The following is a 20000-nucleotide window of genomic DNA, read 5'->3' as shown; positions in this document are numbered from 1 at the left end:
CATGCACACACACATACACACACACGCACGCATACAGGGAAACCGGAGGCACGGGGGGGCAAGAAGGGGTTGGGTAAAGGGAAGGAGGTGTGTGTGTGTGTGTGTGTCTGTGTGTGTGAAAGTTATGCAGTAAACAGAGAAATATACACAAACACCCACGCAAATAAAAATATGTACACATAAACACACACACTCACTCTCTCTGTATCTCTCTCTCTCTCTCTCTCTCGCTCTCTCACACACACACACACACACACACACACACACACACACACACACACACACACACACACACACACACACACACACACACACACAAGGCCGCCCCAGCCCGAGGGAGGCGGCGGGCGCGGCTGCCCATGCCTGACGAGGTCTGTGCGTCTGTTCAGGGTCCTGGCGCGGGGTCCGGCGGCCAGGGGGCGGGGCTTGACAACGCTGGGCTGGAGAGACAGGCCTGCGGACCCTTCTACCAGGAGCTCCACCACAACCCCTACATAGACCCGGTGAGTGGGACCCCGGTTGAGGGCTTGTTGACCTCGCGTTCAGTTTCACCCGCACTCTTCTTCCATTAATTACCGCCCGAGGAAATAGACGACGCAGCCCTGGGGAAATGGTTTCTCGGCTTCAAGGCTGCTGTTGGTGTTTTCTTACTTGGAAATCCTTTTTATGTTTGTTCACTTATGTATGTTTTTTTGAGTTTACTTTCACTCCAAATCGCCATGGCGGATAGCGTGAGGAACAAAACGAATGTGGACTCCTGCTTAATAATCGAGCACAAAAAGCGAGTCATTTGGGGCGGTATCAGCGCCCGTCTGAAGGCGACGGCGGTCAGAACTGCCCCGGACCAGTAACCGTATGATGTTAAATAGCGACAGGAGAAACGGCAGCTGTATGCTAAACAGGAGAGAGAGGCAGGGGGAGCACAGAGGCAGTGACAGAGGGGGCAGAAGGGATAAAAGTGAGGACGGGAGTCATTTGACCTTCCAGCGCCTCCAGAAAATGGACACCCTGTGGGCTATGACTGGGCTTTTTACTCTGAGACACAAATCATGTGGATGGCTTAAAGAGTGGACGCAAGGGGAAACCGAGAGGGCCGATACGTCTCCGCTCATGACATTTTAATAGCGCTCTCCAAACCCGCCACCACACACACACACACACACACACACACACACACACACACACACACACACACACACACACACATCCACATCCTGCTACCACCATCACCCCCTTCTGGTCCTCACTAACATTTATCCATCCTCCGTCCTGCATCAGTCAATAGTAGACCCCCGCCCCCCCAGGCCCTTTGTCCATCCGTCTTGGAGCCAGCTGATCAATTGTTTTTTATCATACCGCTGTCAATACATTGATGGAGGGACCTGGAGAGAGGGAGACGGGGGAGGGCTGGGGGAGAGGGGGAGAGAGAGGTGAGAAGGGAGAGAGAGGTGAGAAGGGAGGCCTCGGGGAGACTATCGGGATGGGGGAGGGCTGGGGGAGAGAGGTGAGAAGGGAGACAGGGGAGACTATGAGGAATAGGGGAGGGCTGGGGGAGAGGGGGGAGGGAGAAGGACACGGGAGGGCTAAGGGGGGCGGGGGAGAGGGAGGGGGACGGGAGGGATGGGGGAGACGGACGGCCCGGGGGAGACGGGGTGATGGAGTGACAAGGGAGCGAGGAGGGGGAATGTGTCTGGTCATTGAAGGGGTGGCCTCTGGGTCCGTGGGACGATCGAGGTTAAAGATCTCAACACGGGCCGCGGGGAGCCCTTGACGTGCGCGGCTGAGCGACGGACCACAGTTTATCGGTTTACTGCAGTGTTTACCGTCACTCCCGCCTCCCACTCTGCCTCTGTGAGCAGAGCACCTGGAAATGAAGACCGTTAGTCACTTTCAGTACGCGCTCCATTCTGCCTCCGTCTCGAGCTGTGAGCTCGGTGTGTGTGTGTGTGTGTGTGTGTTGAGGGGGTGTGTCAACCAATGGCCCGCCAACTTTTTCTTGTTGTTTGTTTTCATTCAATTTCCTGTCCAATACCCACACCCTACCATTTCACCACACACACACACACACACACACACACACACACACACACACACACACACACACACACACACACACACACACACACACACACACACACACACACACACACACACACACACACACACCACACACACACACTAACTTTCTCTCTCTCTCTCTCACACACACACACACACACACACACACACACACACACTAACTTTCTCTCTCACTCACTCACTCACTAACACACACACACACACACACCCCTCTCCAGAGTCAGGACGTGTATGCAGGCTGCAGCGGCGTGCCCCAGGAGAACTTTGCTGAGGTGCTGCTGAGGACGGGGAAGCTGGCTGAGACCAAGACCGAAGGGGGCACCCTGTTCCCCGCCACCGAAGGTAGGCAGCCAGTCACGCCTTGATCCACGACCCGTGGGACACTGCGTTCTCTCACACACTCTCCTCCTCCCCCCTTACCCCAACCCACTCCCCGACATGGCTTTTCCTCTTCCTACTCTTCCCGCTCGTCTCCTCTCCTCTCTCTCTCTCTCTCTCTCTCTCTCCCTACCTTGCCTCCCCCTCTTCAGGTCCATCCCTCTCGGCTCCTCTCGCTCCCCCCCCCCATGGCCTTGCTGTCTCCTCCCACTCCATCCCACTCTCCTGTCTTCCCCTCTGAGCCTCTATGCTCCTCTCTGCTCTTCCTACACAGCCCTCTCCTCCCCTCCGCCTCCTCTGCTCCCCCTGTCTCCCCCCTACGTGGCCTTCTCCTCGTCTATCCAGCGGGCAAGGCCAAGCGCGCGGGGGGGGGGGGGGGGGGGGCACACGGCGGGGATGAATCGTATCCGATCGATTAATTAGGGTTGCACCATGCGTCCCGCGGCAACGGTAAATAACGAGCCGTCACGCGGTGATACCGAAGAGATGGCGGCGAGTGAGCGTGTCAAGGCTGTGCGTTGTGTGATGGATCGCACCTACTCGCCAACGTCGATGCGAATACAATAGTGCAGGCGCGGAAACATAGCAAACGTACACACACACACACGTTCAATGGCTTGCACACGTACACTGGAGACACGCAAGCATTCATGGACAAACGTACTGAAGGCAAAGTTTCTGTGCCTGAAGGTTGTTTGTGTGTGTGTGTGTGTGGTGTGTGTGTGTGTGTGTGTGTGTGTGTGTGTGTGTGAATGTGTTGGTTTGTCTGTGTTGGTGTGGACATGCGTGTAAGTACAATATGAACTCTCGGATGAATAAACATTCAAGCTCTCTCTCTCCCTCTCTCTCTACCTGTGTCTCTGTGTGTCTCTCTGTCACACATAAGCATAGATTAGAACGCACACCTAAACGCCCCTGGCCCTGGCCCTGTCTCTGTCTGTCTGTCTGTCTGTCTGTCTGTCTGTCTGTCTGTCTGTCTGTCTGTCTGTCTGTCTGTCTGTCTGTCTGTCTGTCTGTCTGTCTGTCTGTCTCTCTCTCTCTCTCTCTCTCTCTCTCTCTCTCTCTCCTCTCTCTCTCTCTCTCTCTCTCTCTCTCTCTCTCTCTCTCTCTCTCTCTCTCTCTCTCTCTCTCTCTCTCTCTCTTCCCCCCCCCCCCCCCTCTCTCTCCCTCCCTCCCCCTCTCTCTCTCGTGCGCCGCGGGTCCCAGGGGGTATCTCCCTTTCAGTCTCTCCCTTTAGAAGTCACCCTCCCAGCGGGGAGGAAGGGGGGCGCTCAGCGCGCGACGTGTCGGGGAGAGCAAAGACAGCGAGGAGTCCGATAGCCGCCGCCGATTAATGAGCCTGTGGGCGCGGCCGCAGTGCCGGCTGTCCTCAAAAACAGACTCGGAGATGGCCTTTAAGGAAGTCACAGATTGATTTAGTTCTTCGTCTTCCCCACCTCCTCCTCCACCTCCTCCCCTTCCTCCACCTGGGCCAGATAAGGTGACGGTAATTAATGATGACACGAGCAGTAGGACGCCTCCCGCGCAAAAGAGCTGAGTGAGACTGAACACGCACATCTGTGTTCACGCGGGCACGCACACGCGCACACACTCTCTCACACACACGCACACACACAGACACACATACACACAAACGCACGCACACCGGCTCTGTCTCTAACTAGCCGCACACACACACGCATGCACACGCATGCACACGCACACACTCACACACACCGGCCATGAAACGAGAAACTGAATGAATTAGACAGGACGGACGGACAGTGATAGTGGTGTACCGGGCCGCTGGCAGCCCGGTGTTAATAAGGTGTTGCTCCCATGCCGGTGCAGGGGAAAGAGTAATAAGTCACTGTCAGAGCAGCCCTCTTACAATAGCCCTTATTTACCTGACACACATACACACAGACACGCACACACAAATAGCACGCTCACAGGAAGCCTAGTGGGGATGACACCACACACACACACACACACACACACACACACACACACACACACACACACACACACACACACACACAGGCTGGCTGCCACGGTTGGGGACTTGCATGGGTGCACGCACGCACAGGCACAGATACAACCTCAAACATCAACATTTATAAAGACCTACAGAGACACCAACACGCACGCACGCGCACGCAAACAATAAACACAGACACACACACACTCAACCTTCCTGACATGCATATAAATATGCATGTCAATACACAGACAAAAACACAAGTTGCTCTTCCCTGTTTCTGCATCGGTTATATTGTCATTTCACTTGCAGTGTTTCGGTGCCTGAATAATAGACCGTCTTGGTTGCGCTGTATTCAACTGCTGTAGCCCGGCTCTGGCCATAATCGGGAGGTCCAAGGAAACAAATGTTAATCCAAACAAGACCTCTGCATACGAGGTGGTGTGAATCGGACAGGTGTGTGTTTGTGTGCCCGTACTTATGTATGCGTGCCTATGTGTGTGTGTGTGCCTGTAGGCATTATTTGCATCTCTCTCGCTCGCTTACTCTCTCTCTCTCTCTCTCTCTCTCTTTCTCTTTCTCTCTCTCTCTCTCTCTTTCTCTCTCTCTCTCTCTCTCTCTCTCTCTCTCTCTCTCTCTCTCTCTCTCTCTTTCTCTCGCTCTCAAATAACAAGGATCAATCAGTCAATTGATTCTTCACTGCGAGAGGGCTTGAGTTGAGCAATGAACAATCATTGCTGATTTACATCTGAATGTCAACAATTAACCTGTGTTCTTAACAAACCGGCAGAATGCTCTAACAATGTATAGGTACAAAACAACAACATGCCCGTTTTTATACCTTTGTCGTTTTCTCTCTCTCTCTCTCTCTCTCTGTGTCTCTGTGTCTCTGTGTCTCTGTGTCTCTTTTTCGTTTGTGGCTCTATAACCCACTGAAAGTGTGAGTTATTTTTCTTTTCTTATTTATTTATTTAATGAATTCAGTTTTAGAGTGTGTGTGTTTACCCCGCTGGTAGTTCCTGTCCTGATGGTATCGGCATCTTTAGAGAGGCATGTAATCAGCTCATTCGGAGGTGTGGCTCAACTCAGCCCTGCAGGGAGGGAGAGGGAGAGAGGGAGGGAGAGAGGGAGGGAGGGAGGGAGGGAACGGAATGGGGAAGTGCCTGGTCTCAAATGGGTCTTTTAAAGACTGCATCGACCGCCTCCCCCTCCAAAACTCTCTGACATATAAAATACACACACACACACACACACCCACACACACACACACACACACACACACACACACACACACACATCAACCTCTTAACATACCTTTTTTAAAACGTATAATAAACTGCGCATAACTTGGCTTTTCTACACCCATGTCTGTATGCGTGTACGTATGTTTACAGCAGATGTGTCCCAATGTCACTCTCTCTCTCTCCACCACTCTCTCTCTGCCTCTCACTGCCTCGCCCTCTCTTTCTGCTGCTCGATATCACTCTGCCTCTCTCTCTTGCCTTCCGGCTCTCTCTCTCTCTCGCCCTCGTCTCAGTATCCATGCTCCAGTTTCCCCTGTCGGCTCCATTCGGTTTCAGGCTCTTATCGCCAACAGGGACTTTTGCTCTCCTTAGGTCTGAAACTACAAAGTGATTCAGAATGACTTTTACACTCAGGCCCCTCTGTGTTTAATGGTGTCATTGTGTGCCTGTGTGTCTGCGAGCTAGACACAGTGGGCGCTGTGTATATGTTTTATGCATGTGTGCAATTGTCTGGGATGGAGTGGCTATGATGCTTTTCCATCTGTTGTGTTGGTGGGTTGACTAATTACATTTTGCAGATGTGTGTGGCTGTGTCTGTCTGTGTGTGTGTTTCTGTTGATTTGTTTCTGGCCCTGTGGCCAACGTCTTTGCAGTGGACCATATCCTCCACACCCAAGGCTCTGACTAGACTACAATTCCCATCAGGCATTTCGGCACCGCGGCTCGCCTGGAGCGTTGATGGAAAAATGAGTTCAGTGATGGTGCCCGAGTTGGCAGATCCGAATGATATCTGTTTAGCGGCACCCACGGCGCTGGTTCATTGGCCTGAACTGACAAGCTAGGACCAATTAGAGACGCTGATAATAGGTTGTGATCCGGTCTTCGCCAAATCCAGACGCTCTCTGACTCATTTATCTTGCAGTGTTTTTTTTTTTTTTGCTGCTTTTAAAGTGCACTCACATGAAGATTTGCACTCATCTAGAAAGCACTTATTAGAAGTGGACTGATGCACCCACTTTGAATAATGAATGTTTTTTGTTCAAAAAACTGACCATACACAAGCATATATCACAAAGAGACGCACACACACACACACACACACACACACACACACACACACACACACACACTGTACACCCTCGACTCCCTCCTACTGGCAGGCAGACAGATTTTGAATCACAAGACTTAATGATGCTTCTTTCTCTGGCACACAGAGAAGTTCTCTGCTGCAGCTGTTGTCCATATTCACCGACACTGGCTTTAGAACAGGAGGAACTGTGTACTATGTCTCTGATCCCCCATGATTGACTTTTCTCTTTTTGTCTCTGTCTTTGTGTGTGTGTCTCTCTCTCGCTCTCCCTCTCACTCTCTCGCTCTCGCTCTGTTTGTCACCTTATTCGCCCTCAGTGTTGCTGCAGCTGGCCAATGATGCATTCCCGAGAGACATGACACTTGCCCTGTCTTATTTACTAGCCTTGCCTCAGGTACGAACACACACACACACACACACACACACACACACACACACACACACACACACACACACACACACACACACACACACACACACACACACACACACGCATACATACACGCATACATACACAAACACACACTCACACTCACACTCACACGCGCATACATACACACACACGCGCATACATACACACATGCACGCACACGCACACACACGCACACGCACGCACAAGCTACTGAACAACAAAAAAATTAAACCTGTTCCTTGGTTGCCCCCAAGTGGTCAGAAATCAATAAAGGACACTTTAAAAAGAATCCTATTGTTGCATAAAGTAACACGTATACATAGGATTCATCTGTGGGGCATTTCCAGTAAACCGCAATAAATAAATAACTCAAATCACAAGCAAAACCAGTCCATTAAAAAAAAGAAGAAGAAAGAATCCAGCACATTCTCTCCTAAATGGAGGGATTCCTTACCTGCACTCTCACTGCCATCCACACAGGTGTTGGATGCAAACAAGTGTTTCGAGAAGCAGGCCCACTCCGGGCTGTCCCTGCAGCTGGCAGCCTACTACTACTCCCTGCAGATCTACACCCGTCTGGCACCCTGCTTCAAGGACAAGACCAACGCGCTCTACCAGGTGAGCAGCCGGCCCCACCAACACGTGCTTTCAGAGGGCTTTGTTTGTGGCAGATGTGAGATTTCCTGGGATGAAATATAGTATTTGTTTCTATATTTATATGCGCTTTATCGTCAGAGGGAAGCCTTCGTAGGAGGAGCATTGGCTTATCGCCTTCGTCCTTACCGTAGACCCCTACCACATCGGGGAAGGCAACGCGGTCTTTCATCTCTTTCTGCCCTTTTCATTTCAGGCTCTTTGCTCCTCTGTCCGCAACAGCGGTTCGCGCAAAGTACCTGATACTTGTTTACTGCTGTCACAGATTATTTTCTGGTGTTGCCGAAGTGAAGAGGAAAAAAAAACAATCCGATTTTAGAAGTGTGTTGGACTTTGCGAAAATGCCTTCTTTCTCTGGCGCTGTTATACATCGACATTAAAAAACGGCTTTTTTCCCCTTGTCTGTCTACCTGGGCCCATTGCACTAAGGATCATGTGTGCATTCAACATTCAACATTTCCGTTGACCCACAACGGTTGCCCCGTTTCACTCGCCTCTTTTTCTACTTCCTAGCTCGGATTGTTCTGTGGTACAGCCTTTCTATCGGCCAAATACAGTCCAACCCGCCCCAATTCTGTGGTGATGCTATGCTTAACAACCGCAGAGTCTAACTGACGTAACTTGACATGAACGTTTAGGGAACATGGCTCATGGTGGGGGCCAAAGCTGTGGAACCAGATTCCTAGCTTCAGCCTGCAGTGGAAACGCTGTTGTTTCATTCTGGACGCTTGTAGTTGTGTTATGTCTTTACTACTTCGTTGATAACAGCTGTGCCCGCCACTCCCCGGGGACACTGGCCATTAAACACAGCTTGACCGAACCCAGGTTGCACGTTCAATTTAGCAGCCGGCTCAGTTGTCAGCCCTGCCCGCTGCAGCCTGTACACATGTAGGCACAATAGCCATTTTTACAGCCCTCATCATCCTGTTGAGCTGGCTGGTGGCTGGCACCGCGGACCCAAGGCGTCCCCTCCGAGCCACACTAAGTCTTCAGAGGGGGGGAAGGGAACAGAAGGAGAGGGTGTGAGGAAGGGGAAGAAGCTGAGAGGTAGGGATAGAGTCGAAGTGGTGGTGGTGACGGCGGCGGCGGCGGTGGTGGAGGTGGTGGTGGTGACGGCGGCGGCGGTGGTGGAGGTGGTGGTGGTGGTGACGGCGGCGGCGGTGGTGGAGGTGGTGGTGGTGGTGACGGCGGCGGCGGTGGTGGAGGTGGTGGTGGTGACGGCGGCGGCGGCGGTGGTGGAGGTGGTGGTGGTGACGGCGGCGGCGGTGGTGGAGGTGGTGGTGGTGACGGCGGCGGCGGTGGTGGAGGTGGTGGTGGTGACGGCGGCGGCGGTGGTGGAGGTGGTGGTGGTGGGGTTTTGTGAGGTGGAGGTGGCGGTGGGGATGGGATTTAAGGTCGGGCTAGGTTGAGAAGGAGTGGCGGTATGGGGGGGGGGGGGTGGTGGGGGGGGGAAATGGGTCTGACCTTTTCCTTGAGTGGACGGCGGCTCTCGTGGGCTTTCGTCCAGGTGGAGGAAAATAATGAAATAAAGAGGCAAGCTACTGGTGGAGGAGACGGCGGCGGATGAGCGTGTCCCTGCTGACACTCTAGGTCTGCGCCGTACACACACACAGACACAGACACACACACGCACACACCCACACCCACGCGCGCACACACACACACACACACGAGAACACACCATCGCCACTAACGCACTGCAGTGTGCACTCACCTTGCCACACATACATACACGCACACACTGACCATCAACATACACACTGTTCTGCATCATAATGAACAGAATCATTCGTCAGACTCTTACAGTAAAGTTCACCATTATGAAGGGACTACAAATAGAACTCTTTCCCATCTGCACCTGGGTGAACTTTCCTTTTCTTCTTTTATTTCCATGTTCCATTTTGTCTTTGGCACACTCCATCCTTACCACCTCCTCCATCACCACACTATCTCCACCACCACCACCACTACCCTGTCAACCACCCAATTCCCTCCGTTTTTAAACATTTAGTTAATTTGGGTCATTTAAACCAAAAAGTGGAAATCAGTTTGACGCTATCTCCCGCTCTCTCTCTCTCTCTCTCTCTCTCTCTCTCTGTCTCTCTCTCTGTCTTTGTCTCTGTCTCTGTCTCTGTCTCTCTCTCTCTCTCTCTCTCTCTCTCTCTCTCTCTCTCTCTCTCTCTCTCTCTCTCTCACACTCTCTCCATCTCTCTCTCCTGCTCTGTCCATGAGCCTCTCGCCCCCTCTCCACACCTCATCCCTGTTTATGTTTCTGTACCTGTATAGGCCTGTCTCCCTGTTGTCTCCCTGCTGTCTCTCTGTTGTCTCTCGGTTGTCTTCCTGTTGTCTGTTTGATCTGGGGCACCCTCATCCTATATGCTATCTTCACTCTGCAATACTTGATGTGTTTTTTCCTTGGGCTTTTCTCGATCAGTCCCCTTCGCTTATCTCCTAAAGCCCCACATTGTATGGCATGTGATATTTAATTTCAGATAAGTGTGTGTGTGTGTGCGTGTGTCTTTACATTCATCTCCATCCCCAGAACTAAGGACGTGATGCTTTCCGCTTAATCTAAGACCGCATAAGAACATTATCCTCGGCCAAGTCTGTGCCTATACATGTGGTACATGTGTCTTGTGTGTGTGTGTGTGTGTGTGTGTGTGTGTGTGTGTGTGTGTGTGTGTGTGTGTGTGTGTGTGTGTGTGTTTTGGGGGAAAATGTGATTGTATTAATTTGGCTTCAGTTTGCCAATGATTGTAAATGAATATAGTTTGCAGTGCACGTGCTGCATAGCGACATTTTGTGTGTGTGTGTGTGTGCGTGGGTGTGTGCACGCATGTCTGTGTTTGAGTATGCGTGTGCATGCATGTCTTGTGTACTGTGCACGCATCTCTGTCTGTTTATGCCTGTCTGTGTGTCTGTATGTGTGTGTATGGGCGACATGTGTCCCTGCCTGGGGGTGTCTGTGTGTGTGAGTAGAGGGTGGGCGGGCGGTCGTCCTACTGTCTCAAAGGGACTCTTTCCCTCTCCGCTCGCTTGGAGAGCTGCGGCACTCGGCAGCTCTCACCATCGCCTCCGTTCTCCCAGCCGCTGTTGCATATCATTACATCAACAGCGGCTGCCGCGAGACAGAGACACGGCGGCAGCCAATGACAGCCCGTCTTTGGGTGGCAAACAGGGGGCACGTCTAGCCCGCAGGTTTGGGCTGAAAGTGTTTGCCACGGTGCTTGAAAGGGAAGATTCGTGAAGTGCGCAAAGTGGCGGTTTATATTCTACCGATTTATATTCTACCGAAAAAAAAAAGGTTTCTGTAAAATGTCGTCTCAGGAAGGCAGAAAATAAATGAAAGAAATATGTGGCACGGATAGCATTCCTATATGAGAAGCTATTTTGAACCGACGTTTGTCGTTTGTTAGTATAGGTTTGATATTAAAGGTGTGGATTTTTCCCTAACTAAAGCCTTGTATTTTAGTTTAAGAACTATTGTGTTCTCTGTTTTTCCATATGATGTCCATACTGACAAAAAATGGCAACAGGTAAATCGCAGCCCTGCGACATATCGCGCCGATTTTCCTTATTGACATGAAAATCCTCCTGGTACTCTTGCTTCATCCCGCCTATAAAGAGATCCATGGTGGACTGAATGTAGACTCCACATTAGCCATTATTCGTGTGGGTGTGTATTAGGGGTGGGAATCTCTTGGCACCTCACGATTCGATTGAGATTATGAGGTCAACGATTCGATTCTGAAGCGATTATCGATGCATCTCGATGCAACAATTTTTTTTGTGTACATTTCCATGCGGGATTTTCAAAAATATATGTATACATCTGGGTTTGCTACTTAGTTTGCTAATCACTTCCTACTTTTGTGATGATCATTATAGAAATCAACAGATGAATTAACTGATCTAATATTTTATAAGAGAGAAAGCTTTTTTCACAAATATGACTTTCTATGAACAATGCAATAATCAATGCAGCTTGCATTATAACACAATATGGAAGCATGCAAAAAATAGGTTTCAGTTTTATTTTCTTTCTAATTTCTCTTTTCTATGTCATTAAAGAAAAAGCTGCTCTTGAATTAGAAGAAGATCTTGTGTCTGGCTGTGAGTTTGCACGCATGCGTAGGCTGAATCGCACTTGTGTCAAGACAAATCAGATCATGGGCCATTACACACTGAAGATATTTCAATAATTTTGAAATAACAAAAATTATCCCTCTCTGGCGAACAGAATGTTGCAGCAGGCAAAAAAATAAAAAATAAAAGGAATTAATTCCGATTATTAATTTATCTGCATCGAGACAAAATCGTTCTAGCGAGAATCGCGATGCATCGAAGAATCGATGATTTTTCCCACCCCTAGTGTGTATGCCCCAGTGAAGAGGGGCAGAGGGCGGGGAATGTATGTGGGGGCCTGTGACTGAGTGACACCCTGTCCACTGGTATCTTTGAGCATCTGCCCGCTTTTAGCACCTCATTCTGGGAAGAGCCCCAGGCGGACAGCCTTCCAATGTGTTTAACTCCTCCTCTTCTTAGTCCTCTTCCTCTTCTTCTTCCTCCTTCCCCCCCCAAAACGATTAATGCCCCTCTGGCGTTGCTAACCTCTTCAAGCACGCTGGGCTACATCTGGGATTGATGATGTAGTGACTGGTTTTCAGTTATCCCCCGAAGGCATAATTAGCCGATTCCTATCTCTGTGCCGCTGGAAGTTTTCATTATGTCCACTAAAGTGGTTGTTGGCGAGCGAGAGCCTCCGCTGAGTATAATTGTTCTCGCACTAGTGGTGTTTTCCCAGTACTGCGCATTTGACGTATTTGTTTGTGGGAGTGCCAATGTCAACTTGTTTGATTGTATTTGTATGTATGTATTTTTAATGTGTGTGTGCGTGTGCGTGCGTGCGCGTGTGCGTGTGCGTGCGTGCGTGATTGTAACAGTCAAAATGCAGTGTGCTTGGTGGAGGGTTTGCGATTTTCACTCACCATTTATCTTCGCCTGCAGGCACCATTCTTGCATCGAGAACACTATTGATCACTCAGTAAAACACACACACACACACACACACACACACACATACTCAAACGTACCAACAAAATACACACACACACACACGTGCGCACCATTACTACATATATAACCATACAGCTTGTTCTCATAGAAACCCATGCAGTTTTCTTTTTAACATCACATTTTAACAATGTGTGCTAATGATCAAAGGCCTGAAATCAATTATGGTCCAACATAATAACATAGATTAAAGCTGTAAATTACGACTCTCCGAGGCAGGCACAAAGATTATACTTCATACAATGTCTGATTTACCCTCGACTCTATTTCGAGGCTTTGGGTTTGTGATGAGAGTCGCAAAGCAGAAATGACACTCCCTGAGGGTGGAATTAAGTTGGCGTCATCGGATACGGAATCCAGGGAGGCATGTGCATCGCAATAATGTCTGCGTAAGATAATACGCTGCGCCAACATGAGCAATAAGCACCAATTAAAAATTGAATAAAACTTGCATATTAGCTCTGTTTAGCTCCAGTTGTAACAGTGAAAGACGACGGTGCAGATCCGTTCCTCAACAGCCGCCACCGATTTGTTTTTGAATCGTTTCTGTACAGTCGACGGGATAAATATTTTAACTAAACGTTAATTTATGCTTCGCTCTGCTATCACTCATCGCCGTTGGATGTATCATCACAACAAACACTGCAGTGAAGCCATTCAGCCTAAACCCTTCCCATGTATTACGTGGCCTTGAATCCCCCCCCCCCCCCCTCCCCCTCGAAGCTGTTTAACTCGGCTCCAAACCGGAAGAAATAATCAACCGTTGGAAGTGGGTTTCTTTGGAACAGGTGACACATGGGTCAGAAATTGCCTTGTCTGGTAAAGAGAGGGGTTTTGTAAAGTGCAGCAGTTCCATTATTTGTTCCCTCAGCACCGAAGCGTTCCAAAATGTGTTTAATTCGTCAACAAGAGGTCCGTGAACCATGGTTGAATGTGCGCGCGTGCATGTGCGCGCGTGCATGTGCGCGCGTGCATGTGCGCGCGTGCATGTGCGCGCGTGCATGTGCGCGCGCGCGTGTGTGCGTTGTAGAGGTCGGGGAGAGCTCCACGGCGCTCTTCTTAAGCTAATAATCCAAACTCCCAATACTATACGTTTAATGTTAACAGCTAGCGTTGACAACCCATTTACACAGGCCTTTATTGACATTCAGTAGCAGCTGTTTCCAGCTTCACAGATAATTCAGCATTGCTGGAGGTACGCCAACATGACAAGGGCGTGATGTCCCTGTAGCTAACGCTGTAAGCGCTAGTACTTAATGAAACAGATAAAAAAATGAATAGTTCTATACGAGTGTATATATATGTATGATAATTATACTCAAAATGTGTATCATTACACTGCGTGTGTTCTATATTCTCCCATGGTATTCCAGCATCGTTATGTTTGTTTTCACCTACAATACATCATGCGAGGGGCGGTAGAGAAAACCACTTTATTTACAAATCGCCCGCATGCATCGGTTAATTTCACGCAGGTGTACACAATTTGCAGTGAGCTGCGGCTAATAACGCGGCTGACTGTATAGCCCGGTGTGAATACAACTTTTTAAGAGTATATTTCCCTTGATAGGGTTGGTGTGCCGAGAGTGATTGAGAGAAGAGAGAATGGGAGACCAACAGATGGGGGGGGGGGAGAGAGGGAGAGAGAGGGAGAGTGGGAGAGAGGGTGAGACCAGGAGATGGGGAGGGAGGGAAGGAGAGGGAGAGAGGGAGAGAGGGAGAGAGGGAGGGAGAGAATATTGTGGTTGAATTTGGATTGTGTGCAAATATTGGATTTGAGTAAAGCGTTTTGTTTCAATTATCCCCTGATTAATATGAGGGAACAGGTTGAGTTAGAAAAAAGCAGAGGAAGAATCAGTTGTTTGTGTTTGTTCACGCTGCACGATCTCGGGGGGAAAATCATTAAGATAGTCATCTGGGTTTGCACCGTTGAAAATAAGCGAGGAAGGGAAATTGTTTCTGAAAGCGGAGGGAGCAGCAGGGAATGTTTGGAAAAAGAGGACAGCGTTTTTCATTTGAAATGAGCCAATTTAATGATGGATCTAGTGTATTGAGAGGGTAGGATTGGTATGTCGAGAAGGAGGGTAGGATTGGTATGTCGAGAAGAAAGGGAACAAGCAGGTGCCTTGTGGAAGGATGGATGAAAAATGAAATACAGGAAGTAAAGGAAGGATGGACAGAAAGTCCCAGATGATTATTGAATCATAAAAGGGTCATTTTGATAGGATACTGCTGCCAGGCAGATCAAGCCCCAGAAGGCGTCATGTTCTCCTCGTCACTCCTTTTCCTGTCACCTGGTGCCAGCATCATGAAGTACCTCCTCTTCTCTGACCCTTTCTTATCTACACACACGCACGCACGCACGCAAACACGCACACTCTTTTTGCAACTCTCTGTTCTTCGACTCTCACTTTTTTTTTTTTGTGTGTGTGTGTGTGTGTGTGTGTGTGTGTGTGCGTGTGCGTGTGTGTGTTTTGGTTCTCTTGTCTCCTGCTCTCCATTGTCCTGTCTTTGAACCACAAAGCTGACGGCAACATTGTCGTTGGGATGCTATCGAAAGCAAAGTCACTTAAAAGAACGCACACACACACACACACACACACAAAGGAATTAACGCACACACAAACACACACACGCATGCACGCCAAAAATCCACATTTTTAACAACCTAACATTTCTAACCAGCCATAATTACCTTATGCAAATCAGATCAACAAAAGAATGACCTGTCTTATCATACTGGGAGACAGCCAGTACGAAGCGGGAGTCAACAAGAGAAGCTGGTTTAATTAGAACCGGGCTGGGCATAGTCTTTCCAGCTCTCGCGGCGCTTGTCACATTCTTAATCATAAACGCATCCATCAGCTAATTCCCTATGGCCTGAGCCAATGTGGTAATTACACTTCCTGATATATTTATGCATATCTTTAAAAAAAGTATAAAGGATAAAAAAATCAAAAAAGTAGGATGAAATCTCCTGATTAAACTCTGTTTGCCACTCTCAAATATACCTGAATCCCTGAAATCCTCCATTTATATTCCGGGTTAGCCTTTTATATTTGTAATTTTGTCTGTTGCTATTTAAAGAAATACTTTAAAGTCCTTTGAAGTTCTAGATTGCAGACTGTGTGCGGTACTCATTGGTGTACCACACATGTCAATTTAGCCGTCAATTTCTAACCTTGGAAGAAAAAAAAATTAATGGAGCAAAAAGGCTTGTCAGTAATATATATTTATGCTATCCTGTACCAAGCAAATAATGATTAAATAACATCAATAAATTCCAAATGACAATTTGAACGTAGCAAAGTAACTAATGAATAATTGCGTAGATTTTAATGACGGTGTCCCAGATTAGTTTATTTCCGATTATCCTACTTGAAATGTGTTTCATTTTAAGGAAGTAAAAGATTGCAAGAAACACCAGCCTAAAGCGACCAGCTGTCTCATAAAGCTACCAGCAGTCCTCATCATGTTTTTCTTCTTCCTCACAGGTGGACCCCAAGGAACTGATTCGATTGGTCACAAAGCACGTGTCGCAGCGCTCCGATTGGCCAGAGGATCTCGGCGACATGATAGGCCAGCTGCTGGTGTACAATGAGCGCATGACAGACTTCACCCAGGCCCAGGTGTTACAAGGTCTGGGCAGGGGCGTGGACGTTCAGCGATTCAGCTCCGACTCAGAGTACAAGAAGGCCACCATCTTGGGACTCGCTGAGTGAGTAGAAACTCACTCTCATCACCCGAATGGTTTCAGACCCGGCCAGGACACTCACTGTCGCTTGGCCGGCGATGAATGCATTACATATTGAAAAATTGTATTAAAGGTGCGGTAGGTAAGCTTCAAGGGCCAGCGTTCGAGAGAGCCCCTTTGGTAAGTGCATGGGAAGTGTACGGTAATTCAAATTATTCTAATTTGAGTGTTATCCGTTAGAAGTGCCGGGGTCATTCGTCAGCTATAAGTGAGTGAAGTGCTCTGTGAGAGTATCTGTTCTGGTCATCTATATGAGACTTGGATTTTAGAACACACCGATGATGTGATCCGACCAATCAGGGCGTCTCTTCCCTTATTGGTTCTGGAAATCAATCTTGCATGTTGTTCACATTTGTGTGCACAGTGCTATCATCTCAACGGGGAGCAACATAGGGAGGGCGGGGGCAGAGAGGGAGACTCGCTCTCTTCTGCTCTTTCTGCCTCAACCATCCAATCGTACCCAAAGCAGCTTTGATGCGAGTAAAGAAATACCACCAAAGGCCTTCAAAAGCATAATAAATTTATCCCGGAAATTGTATATGTGTATACGTGTATGCGTTTCAAAGAGATCCACATGGCAACCGTAACTAATATTAACTTTGCCTAACCCTGTTCAAAGATGTCGACCTTCGCAATCACAATGGCGTAGAATACATCTGCTAAACCAACATACTTCTAGCTTCATTGTCAAAGTGGCATTGCAACCCTGATTCGTGGCAACGAGGACAGATGTGTGAATTTTTTCCACCGTAGTTATTTCCATCCCACCGGCGGGACGTGGGTGTTGATCGCCGCCTGAGATTGACTTTTGAATAGCCTTCAGGAACCTGGTATCAGCGCGTTCTCTCCACGGGGGGGGGGGGGGGGGGGGGATACTTTTTACACTTCAGAACCTCTAATATTCATCATGCAATTGAAATGAAATGTGTTGTTTTCTTCTCTGTTCCCTTTGTGTGTGTGTGTGTGTGTGTGTGTGTGTGTGTGTGTGTGTGTGTGTGTCCGCGTGTGCGTGTGTGTCCGCGTGTGCGTGTGTCCGTGTGTCCAGGACCCTGGATGACGCGGTGTACAGGATCTCTCTGTCCCTGGCTCATCGCTACAGTGTCCCTCTGTGGGAGGTCTGCATGACTCACCTGGAGTTCCTCTTCACGGATAGCGGGTATGCATGCACGCACCCATACACAAAAAACATACAAAAACGTACAAAAAAAAGGTACAAACGTTTACAACACACACTCACACACACACACACATACACACCTCCAGGGCATGTATGGTGGATGGATACGCTGACATACGCATGCAACCATACATACATACGTACATACATAACAAAGACGCAAAAGTTGTCATTCTCACTGGCGCACACACATTCAAAGGGCATCGAGTCATTGCTTATGTTATGACACTTTTTCAGAAGCTTCAGTGATCACTTAAGTGACTAGGCATGATGGTTGAACCTTGATAGTGTCTATTTTCCAGTCCAAATAAATGGAAATCCCTTTGATTGCCACATGTCATCGTCTCTCATGTACTATTTAAGTATATAATGATCCACCCCCTTCGACGGCTGTACTTAAATCCTAGCAGATTGCCTTGGTTGTCCTGTCTGTTGATCGGGTTGGTTTTGTGCCGTAAAACACACTCTCTCTCTCTCTGGTGATGACTGGTCTCCTCGGTGCACTCAAACTTAAATTCCTTTCTCCTGTTCAATCACAGTGCAGTAACCCATAGAGTCTCCCTCTTCTGTCTCGTAGTGTTTGGGTGTTTGTGCGTTTTTTCTTCCCATCTTTTTGGTGTTCAGAGAGAAAGGGAAGCGTGTGTATCGCAAATGCAAGCACTGCCTCCGTGAATTACGACAAAGTCTGCCACATAAAAGCCACACATTGAACAGCCAAGAGTAAATCACACATGTTGACTGTGTGTGTGCGTGCGTTGTGGATGTGCATTTGCGTGCGTGCATGCGTATGTGTTAGCGCGTGTGCGCGGCGTTCTATTTCCATAATTTATTTGCTCTCTCGACTCCATAGCTGCGGTCTGGATCACACCAGCCCTGCACCTTGTTTTAATGGAGCACCTTCTCGACAGAGGCGAAGGGGCGTGTGTGTGTGTGTTTGTGTGGGTGTGTGTGTGTGTGTGTGAGCACGCGTACGTGCGTGCGATCGCCGTAAATATCCCGCTGTCGCTGACGCGCGGAATTCTGATGCAGGGAAATGCTTTACGGGATCCACTTACCGATAAATTACATCGCCGCCCATCCGGACGCTCCGCGTTGGAGACCAGCTGTTGTATATGGAACCTATGCATCTGTGTCTGCGTGTGTGGGTGTGTGAGTGTTTCGTGCGCACAATACTGCTGCACGCCACTGAATATCCCCCTGGGTTATGGTAAACAAGTGTAGACTGATGTCCGTAATCCCTGGCGGTCTCTGAGCTCGGGGAAATGAGCGCACACCACAGTGTCAATTAGCATTCAAAGATACATTTATGTATGGGTATGTGCATATATGCATGTTCAATTATCCATTCATATTTTTTCATGACATTTGTCATTGTCAGATATAAGGATAGAATAACGTGTGTGGGGGCAATGTGGCCAGTGATGTTCCAGCATTGCAGAAACGGAGGAATGCGCCCAAACGACAGGAGGACCTGAAAGGGGCCAATCCCTGTGCGTGTGCATTGTCATAAGGTCAGGGGAGAAAGAGGAGATGAAATAACCGAGAAAGGTAGTTGTTATGTAGAAGAGTAGATAACGAGTGGACAAAGCAGGGAAACAGAGTGGGGGTCTGGCGGCGGTGGAGGTGGCGGGCCGGTCGCTGGGGGTGATGGATGAAGGGACATAGGGGTGTCTCTGAGACAGTCCTATTAACACTGAATAAACGCTTTAGTGGGAATCAATGCTCTGCTAATGACCGCCATCACCAGCCGTCCTCTGCCTGGCTCTCATTTCCTGTGGGTGTGTGTGGGTGTTGATGTGTGTGTGTGTGTGTGTGTGTCTGTCTTAAGCATGCACCTGCGCTGTGTGTGTGTCTTTTTCTAATCATGCACCTGAGCGGTGTGTGTGTTTGTGTGCGTTTTGTGTTGTGTGTTGTTTAAGAGCTTTACAGCTGTGTTGAAGGTGTGGGGGGAGGGGAAGGGGAGAGGGTGGGGGGGAGGGGGTTGTGCATAATTAAGGATGTACATTCCAGGAGTCTTCTTCTTTGATGACATGTTTTAAAAATTGTCACTGACATTTAGCCGACAGCTGTTGAAGCTTTTGAATGGCTGACCTAAAAACGGAGGCACACGTGTCAACATGGCTTAGTCATACGGTTAGCGGTCTGGTAGTCGCTCCTTTGATTGGTTCTCGTGCCTTCA

At 48.8% G+C, this 20000-nt stretch overlaps 1 protein-coding gene across 1 annotated transcript in view; it reads left to right on the top strand.

Annotated features, from left to right (window-relative positions):
• nbas (NBAS subunit of NRZ tethering complex) overlaps positions 1-20000 on the top strand; it is a 98102-nt gene that overhangs the window by 45964 nt on the left and 32138 nt on the right. Inside the window, exons 30-36 of the mRNA XM_060042390.1 lie at positions 390-503; positions 2298-2421; positions 7069-7145; positions 7644-7781; positions 16385-16608; positions 17690-18040; positions 18361-18364. Coding sequence (XP_059898373.1) covers positions 390-503; positions 2298-2421; positions 7069-7145; positions 7644-7781; positions 16385-16608; positions 17690-18040; positions 18361-18364 — 1032 coding nt within the window. The remainder of the gene's footprint in view (positions 1-389; positions 504-2297; positions 2422-7068; positions 7146-7643; positions 7782-16384; positions 16609-17689; positions 18041-18360; positions 18365-20000) is intronic.

The sequence above is a fragment of the Gadus macrocephalus genome, chromosome 21, assembly GCF_031168955.1.
Source record: "Gadus macrocephalus chromosome 21, ASM3116895v1".
Lineage (NCBI taxonomy): Eukaryota > Metazoa > Chordata > Actinopteri > Gadiformes > Gadidae > Gadus > Gadus macrocephalus.
The sequence above is the reverse complement of the archived record's forward strand: the minus strand, read 5'-3'. Positions and strand labels throughout refer to the sequence as shown.